General features: G+C 42.2%; 1 protein-coding gene across 1 annotated transcript; it reads left to right on the top strand.

Annotated features, from left to right (window-relative positions):
* Positions 1 to 4,041: 4,041 nt before the first annotated feature.
* LOC129877138 (uncharacterized) lies at positions 4,042 to 8,052 on the top strand. The gene is made up of 2 exons (XM_055952623.1): positions 4,042 to 4,609; positions 7,823 to 8,052. Exons 1-2 carry the CDS (start codon positions 4,042 to 4,044, stop codon positions 8,050 to 8,052), a joined length of 798 nt encoding a protein of 265 aa, XP_055808598.1.
* Positions 8,053 to 8,256: the final 204 nt, after the last annotated feature.

The raw sequence follows: 8,256 nt of genomic DNA, 5'->3' as shown, positions 1-8,256 counted from the left end.
TCCTTCTGATGATAAAACTGGTTCAGATTCTACTACTTCTTCTACTAAAAATCAAGTACAAATTTTACAAAATGAGGATTTATATTCAGATTCAAATCGTTCTTATTTGGATGATGATTGTGTACCCTGTCAAAAGGGATTACCTTGTGAAAAAGATGATAATTTGTATAATCTGTTATCCAATTTTCAGGATTTAACTGTGAATGTTATAGATGATGATAAGATTTTTGATATTTTGAAAACTGTTAAGGATAAAGATTTACAAAATAAAATTTTTGATACTATTTTTGATGAAGGTGCTAGTAGTAGAAAAATAGATGAAAAGCCTGTTGATATTATCAGACAACCTACATATTATTCTATGGCTGATTTAAAACAGATTTTGAACCTAAGAAATTTCTTTTCAAAGAATGTAACTACTTCTGATTTAAGACAAGAAATTAGTATTTTAAAAAAAGAAGTTATTCAATTAAAAACCCAAAACAAAAGTATGGATAAAAGGATTTCAAGTCTTCAAGATTCTTAAACTTTTGATTTACTTTTACAAGCTAATAAACCTGATGAAAATAATAAACAGATTAGGTCAGAACCCAACTTGCAAAATACTGATGAAGATTTTCTGAAAGTCATTAAGTTTGATACTAATGATGAATTTTTATAAAAGCTTAGTGTTATTTAATGACCCATTTGGCCATTTTGAGAATGAGTCATCTCTCTTCCATAAAATACTCTCTCCGTAAATTTAAATTAGAAATTTAGACTTTTCGGTAACTACAATTAATTTAATTGATGGACTAAATTGTTAATTTATTTAAATATCATTATGACTTAGCCTATATATTAAAATAGGTTAGTGGAAGTTTATCATTTTTAATACTTAATTAAGTAGAAAAGAAAAGAAAAGAAAGAAGGGAAGAAACTACCTGTTGCGGCTACCGAAAGAAATTCTGATTATCTTGGGTTGAACAAAGAGTTGCTTCAGGTATAACAAAAAAAAAATTCTACATCTCCACCCGTTGTTGATATGTATTTTAAGAGTATGGGCATAAAATATTATTATAATTGGTAGGCTAGAAAAAAATAATATAATAATAAATTATTGTCTTACAATTTTGGGAGATGCTGCAACGTAAGTAATTTCTTACTTTGGTGTATAAGTTATAGCAGATGGTTGATGTCCAATGATGAGAAATTGTGGTAATCATGGGGCGATGATGAGTGGAATGGAAAAATTTTGAAATAGATTAGGTTTTCCAACTTGTTTTCCGTAATCAGTTGGAATTAATTTTTAGTTTAAAGTTTTACATACTGAGAAAGAAAGTTGATTATTAGGTGCATTGTATGGTATAAAAATCATTAGATTTATATTGTTCGAAACAATTAAGGATTTAACCCTAAGCTTAAAATTTAAGGCTATGAGACTTGATATACTAATTGACATCAAAATTAGGAAATTGACTATAGATTGGGTCTAAGTTAGACATATAGTAATATGGGGGTTGTTCTTCTCGAAATCTTATTGTGTTTATTTATTTGATTAGATTATACTTATTTGGAGGCCGAACAAAAAGGGAAGGCTCAAGTCCCGAAGTAATTTCTTGATTATTTGAGGCAAGTAAATTTCTAAACCTCAGTTTAAGCTTATAGATGCTTGTATTTCCATGTTAGGTGTACTGGAGAGTAATGAAAATTAGACTGGTTATTGATTGTATAATTGGCCTTAAAGATGGAGATGAGAGGTATAAAATGGTGATTTAATGACATATATTGGTGAAATTGATATGTTGTGATTATGGGTTTGTCTTGGACTGTGAAATTACTATGTTGATGTGAGATAGGAAAAATTATTGTTGTTGTCATGTTATTATCGTGAATTATATGAACATGAATTGATTGCATTGGTTCTGACATATTGTGTTGAGACTGAAAATGATATGAAACAAAGGGGTCGGGCCACACGCTCCGTGACAGGTATTAAGAAACAAAGGGGTCGGGCCACACGCTCCGTGGCAGGTATTAAGAAACAAATGGGTCGGGCCACACGCTCCGTGGCAAGATATATATATATATTAAGGGGACGGGCCACACGATCCGTGGCAGGTTACATGGACAGAAATGTCCCCCATGGGTTCCGGACTGTGATTCAGCGGATGTGTACCGATAGGACAGACATGCAACATTTCATTGCATTGCATTGCACCTTTTTGACATTTGCGAATTTGTGTTTACCCTTATATTGCTCTGTGTATGTTGAACTTGACTTGGTATGATTCATTGATGAGAATTTATGGACTGTATTACTGTTGTTATTGTACAAGTGTAGAGTTGGGCTGATTTTATGCAGGTTGTAGTTAAGGAGGTTCGGTTGGAAGGACAGGAGTACTTGTATCTATTAAGCTTTGCTTAGTTTTAGTTATCCACTTGCTGAGTACCGTGTTGTTTGGTACTCACCCCTTGCTTCCACACTTGTGTAGGTTGTGAGTCCGGACCTGCTTAATCTTCTAGCATTTTCTACTACATCCGAGGCTATCATTCCGAGTGTCGAGGTAGCTGTTACATCTATCTAGCGGACACCTCTTGCTCTTTTCTTATGTTTTAGTCCTATTCTAGAGACAAAGACATTGTGACTGTATTTCTTGTCGTACTTCGATAATAAATTAGTGGCTTGTACACGTGACAACCAATCTTGGGGGATGTTGAGTTTTTTTTACGTGTTTTCGCTTAAGTTAAATTTTGATTCTTTTCTTTTTCTTCCGCATCCACTTTCGTTGGGTATTAGGCTGACTTATCTCGGTGGGTTGAGATGAGTGTCATCACACCCGGATTCGGGTCGTGACAAAGATGGTATCAGAGCCCCAGGTTCATAGGTCTCACGTGTATACAAGCCAAGTTTAAGTAGAGTCTTGCGAATCTGTACGGAGACGTCTGTACTTATCTTCAAGAGGCTATGAGGACTTTTAGGAAATTTTCCCTTTGTTCTTTCACTTTGTATCGTGCGTGTTGTGTTGGTACTGAATTTTTGCGTGTCCTTTCTGACAGATGGCCAGGACCAGAATTACGGCTAGAGGTGGAGGAAGGGAGGCACTTCCCGAGGTTGATGTTGGGACCCCAACTAGGGGTAGGGGTAGAGGCCGAACTAGAGGTCGTGGTCGGGGTGTGGTGGCAGGCAAAGGTCGTGCCCGAAGGGCGGCGCCAGCTAGAGGTCGTGCTAGAGAGGCTTCTCTTGAGCCACAGATTGATGGTAGAGAGGAACAGGTCCCTCAAGAATCTTCTACTGCACCATTGCTTCAGGCCACTTTGATACGAGTATTGGATGCGCTCGAAGGATTTAATCAGAGTGTGAGGGTGAATGGTACACCTGAGGGTTCTCAGACTAGAGTAGGAGCTCACACCCCACGGCAGCATCAGATTCCAATTGTTCAAGGTCCGGTGGACCAGCCACCTACGGGCCCTAGAGCGGATAAGGATGGAGTACAGGTAGGAGGAGCCCAGGTTGCACCTGTGCTCATGTTGACTGACGACGAGCAACGCCGATATGAGAGGTTTTGAAAAATGGACCCTCCACAATTTCAGGGTGGGAAGACTGAGGATGCACACGAGTTCTTGACCATGTGTCGAGAGTTGTTGGAGACAGTAGGGTTAGCTGAGACTCATGGAGTTCGTTATACTACACTACAGTTGCGTGGACCAGCCAGAGAGTGGTGGAGAGTGTATACGAGTTCCAGACCAGTTAGGTCACCCCAGATGACTTGGGATGAGTTTGCTAGTGCCTTTTATGACCGTTTCATCCCCTGGAGTGTGAAGGAAGAGAGCCGATTACGGTTTGAGAATTTGAGGTAGGAAGGACTTACAGTTGCTGAATATGAGACTCGTTTCTACCAGTTGTCCAGACATGCCATGGCTGTCCTTCCTGATGAGACAGAGTGGATTCGCAGATTTGTGCGAGGACTGAACTATACTATTCGTACAACAGTTTTTCGACTGGCCCGTGAGGGCGCTTCTTTCCAGTCCATTGTGGGTGCTGCCAAGGAGGCAGAGTTGATGGAGAGAGAGGAGTTCGGGGACCCCAAGAGGGCCCGTGCTTCTGGTCAATTTTCGGGTACCTCATCTGGAGGTAGAGGGTCCTACAGAGGAGGCAGTTCCTTTCAGCGTAGAGGACCAGTTCATGCATCTATGCCAGCTTCTGAGGATGGTCAGACACCTCGTGGGTCCTACAGTACAGGTCAGAGTTACCAGGGGTCACAACAGAGGCCGATGAGGTGGGGTAGTTACACAAGTTCTGCAGGTTCATCGCAGAGGTTTTCACACGGAAGAGTATGTTATACTTGTGGTGATCCAGATCATCTTTCATGGCAGTGTACATCTCAGGGTCGAGGAGGAACCCAGCCTAGTTCTTCAGTTTCAGTTAGAGGGCCAACGCCGCCGGTCAGAGGTCGAGGTAGAGCCCAGACTAGTAGAGGTGGTCGCACTCCTGGTAGGGATACTAGTGGTGCTATAGTCCCTCAGGGAGGAGGTAGAGGTATTGGGCATGTCGGAGGTGGTAGGGGAGCTCAGTGTTATGCCTTTCCAGGGAGACCCGAGGCTGAGGCTTCCGACGCCATTATCACAGGTATTGTCCCAGTCTGTCATCGACCTGCATCTGTATTATTTGATCCAGGATCTATATTTTCCTATGTGTCTGCCTATTTTGCATCTAACTTTGATTTGACATGTGATCGTATGTCCGTGCCCGTTCATGTTTCTACACCCGTGGGTGAACCCTTAGTGGTGGATCGAGTATATCGATCCTGTCTTGTTTCCTTGGCCGGGTATGATACTTGGGTAGATATGATTATTCTGGGGATGGTAGATTTTGATGTGATATTGGGTATGGATTGGCTTTCTCCCCATCGTGCTATTCTTGATTGTTATGCTAAAACTGTTACCTTAGCGATACCTGGTGCCCCGAGGATTAAGTGGAAGGGTACTAGTGGCTCCTATCCTGGTAAGGTTATCTCATATATTCATGCTCAGAGGTTGATTGATAGAGGGTGTATGTCTTATTTGGCCTTTATTCGGGATACCAGTATTGAGTCACCTCCTATAGATACTGTTCCAGTGGTTAAGGAGTTTTCTGATGTATTTCCTACTGATCTTCCTGGTATTCCTCCGGATAGGGATATTGATTTTGCTATTGACTTAGAGCCTGGCACTAAACCCATTTCTATTCCTCCATATCGCATGGCTCCAGTTGAATTGAAGGAGTTGAAGGATCAGTTGCAAGACTTGTTGAGTAAGGGGTTTATTCGCCCTAGTGTGTCTCCTTGGGGTGCACCGGTTCTGTTTGTAAAGAAGAAGGATGGGACTATGAGGATGTGTATCGATTACAGGCAGTTGAACAAGGTAACTATTAAAAATAAATATCCTCTTCCCCGTATTGATGATTTATTTGATCAGCTACAAGGAGCGGCATTATTTTCCAAAATAGACTTGAGGTCCGGTTATCATCAGTTGAAGATTAGGGCATCAGATATTCCTAAGACAGCTTTTCGGACTCGTTATGGTCACTACGAGTTTTTGGTGATGTCATTTGGGTTGACGAATTCCCCCGCAGCATTCATGGAGTTGATGAATGGAGTGTTCCTCCCGTACTTAGATTCTTTTGTGATAGTATTCATTGATGACATCCTGGTGTATTCCAAGACTGAGGCAGATCATGTCCGCCATTTGAGGTTGGTACTTCAGAAATTGAGGGAAGAAAAGTTGTATGCAAAGTTCTCCAAGTGTGAATTTTGGCTTGATTCTGTTACATTTTTAGGACACGTGGTGTCCAAAGAGGGGATTAGAGTGGATCCAGCTAAGATTGAGGCAGTTAGAGGTTGGACAAGGCCTACTTCTCCTACTGAGATTCGTAGTTTTGTGGGGTTAGCTGGTTATTATAGACGGTTCGTGCAGGGATTCTCCACTATTGCAGCTCCACTGACTAGATTGACTCAGAAGGCCGTGGATTTTCATAGGTCCGATGAATGTGAGGCGAGCTTTCAAAAGCTCAAGACTTTATTGACTTCGGCTCCTATTTTGACGCTACCCGAGGAAGGTGTGGGATTTACTGTATACTGCGATGCTTCTGGCATTGGGTTAGGCGGTGTGTTGATGCAAAAGGGAAAAGTGGTTGCTTATGCCTCGAGACAGTTGAAGGCCCATGAGAAAAACTATCCTACTCATGATTTGGAGTTAGCGGCTGTAGTTTTCGTGCTTAAGTTATGGCGTCATTACCTATATGGTGTGCATTGCGAGGTCTTCACCGATCATAGGAGTCTTCAGTATATATTCAGTCTGAGGGATCTGAACTTAAGGCAACGTAGATGGCTCGAGTTACTGAAGGACTATGACATGACTATTTTGTACCACCCAGGAAAAGCCAATGTGGTGGCAGATGCCTTGAGTAGGAAGTCCTCTAGTATGGGGAGTCTTGCCGCGATCCGAGTTGAGGAGCGACCATTAGCTAGAGATGTTTAGAGGCTAGCTAATAGCCTTGTCCGGTTGCAGATTTCAGAGGATGGTGGTGTTCTTGCCTTTATGGAGGCACGTTCTTCCTTGATTGCCCAGATTCGGGAGAGACAGTTTCAGGATGAGAAGTTATGTATCATTCGAGACAAGGTATTAAGAGGTGAAGCTAAGGAGGCGATACTTGATTCGGAAGGTGTACTGAGGATTGACGGTAGAATTTGTGTGCCTAAGGTGGGTGACCTAACTAGACTTATTTTGGAAGAGGCTCATTGTTCAAGGTATTCCATCCATCCAGGAGCGGCCAAGATGTATCATGATCTGTGCCAGCACTATTAGTGGTGTGGGATGAAGAAGGACATCGCAGAGTTCGTATCCAGGTGTTTGACTTGCCAGCAGGTAAAGTGTGAGCACCAGCGGCCTGGGGGTGTGAGTCAGAGGATGCCTATTCCCACTTGGAAGTGGGAAATGATCACCATGGACTTCATTGTGGGTTTACCTCCCACCGTTGGTGGCTACGACTCTATATGGGTGGTGGTTGACAGACTAACCAAGTCCGCCCATTTTATTCCAGTTAAGGTAAGGTACACAGCGGATAAACTAGCCCAGTTGTATATTAGCCATATCGTTCGGCTTCATGGTGTCCCAGTATCCATCATTTTGGATCGAGGTTCAGTATTTACTTCGCACTTTTGGCAGGCATTACAGCATGGTTTGGGCACTAGACTTGATATGAGTACTGCTTTTCACCCACAAACCGATGGTCAGTCCGAGCGGACAATCCAAGTGTTGGAGGACATGCTTCGAGCTTATGTTATTGATTTTGGTGCTAGATGGGATCAACACTTACCCCTAGCGGAGTTTGCCTACAACAACAGTTATCACTCCAGTATTCAGATGGCTCCATTTGAGGCTTTGTATGGTAGGCGGTGTCGATCTCCTATTGGATGGTTTGACTTAGCTGAGATGGACTCCTTAGATACAGACTTGCTTAGAGATGCTATGGAGCAGGTTCGTAGGATTCAGGGTAGACTCTTGACAGCCCAAAGTAGGCAGAAGAGTTATGCAGACCGGAGAGTTCGACCATTGGAGTTCATGGTGGGCGATCATGTTTGGCTTCGAGTGTCGCCCATGAAGGGCGTGATGCGGTTCGGAAGGAAGGGCAAGCTCAGCCCTCGTTTCATTGGCCCATTTGAGATTTTGGCGCGAGTTGGAGAGGTGGCCTATAGATTGGCCTTGCCACCTAGCTTATCGGCTGTGCATAACGTGTTTCATGTTTCCATGCTTCGGAAGTATGTTCCGGATGAGTCTCATGTGTTATCACTAGATTCAGTAGAGTTAGGTCCAGACTTGACATTTGAGGAGGAGCCTATAGCCATTCTAGATAGGCAGGTTCGTAAGCTTAGAACCAAGGAGATAGCTTCAGTGAAGGTACAATGGAAGCACCGTTCAGCCAGAGAGGCAACTTGGGAGATAGAGTCCGACATGCACGCTAAATATCCTCAGCTTTTCGAAGCTTCAGGTACCTTCTTTTACTTTATGTTCGAGGACGAACATGATTTTTAGTGGTGGATAATGTAATGACCCATTTGGCCATTTTGAGAATGAGTCATCTCTCTTCCATAAAATACTCTCTCCGTAAATTTAAATTAGAAATTTAGACTTTTCGGTAACTACAATTAATTTAATTGATGGACTAAATTGTTAATTTATTTAAATATCATTATGACTTAGCCTATATATTAAAATAGGTTAGTGGAAGTTTGTCAT

Source organism: Solanum dulcamara, chromosome 12, assembly GCF_947179165.1.
Source record: "Solanum dulcamara chromosome 12, daSolDulc1.2, whole genome shotgun sequence".
Taxonomy (NCBI): domain Eukaryota; kingdom Viridiplantae; phylum Streptophyta; class Magnoliopsida; order Solanales; family Solanaceae; genus Solanum; species Solanum dulcamara.
The sequence above is the reverse complement of the archived record's forward strand: the minus strand, read 5'-3'. Positions and strand labels throughout refer to the sequence as shown.

What these genes read in the sequence shown, in the direction of transcription:
- LOC129877138 (XM_055952623.1), top strand. Translation starts at nt 4,042, where the DNA reads ATGGAGAGAGAGGAGTTCGGGGACCCCAAGAGGGCCCGTGCTTCTGGT. An exon ending in TTCCGACGCCATTATCACAG is followed by an intron (nt 4,610 to 7,822) that starts GTATTGTCCCAG and finishes TAGATTCAGTAG; the next exon opens with AGTTAGGTCCAGACTTGACA.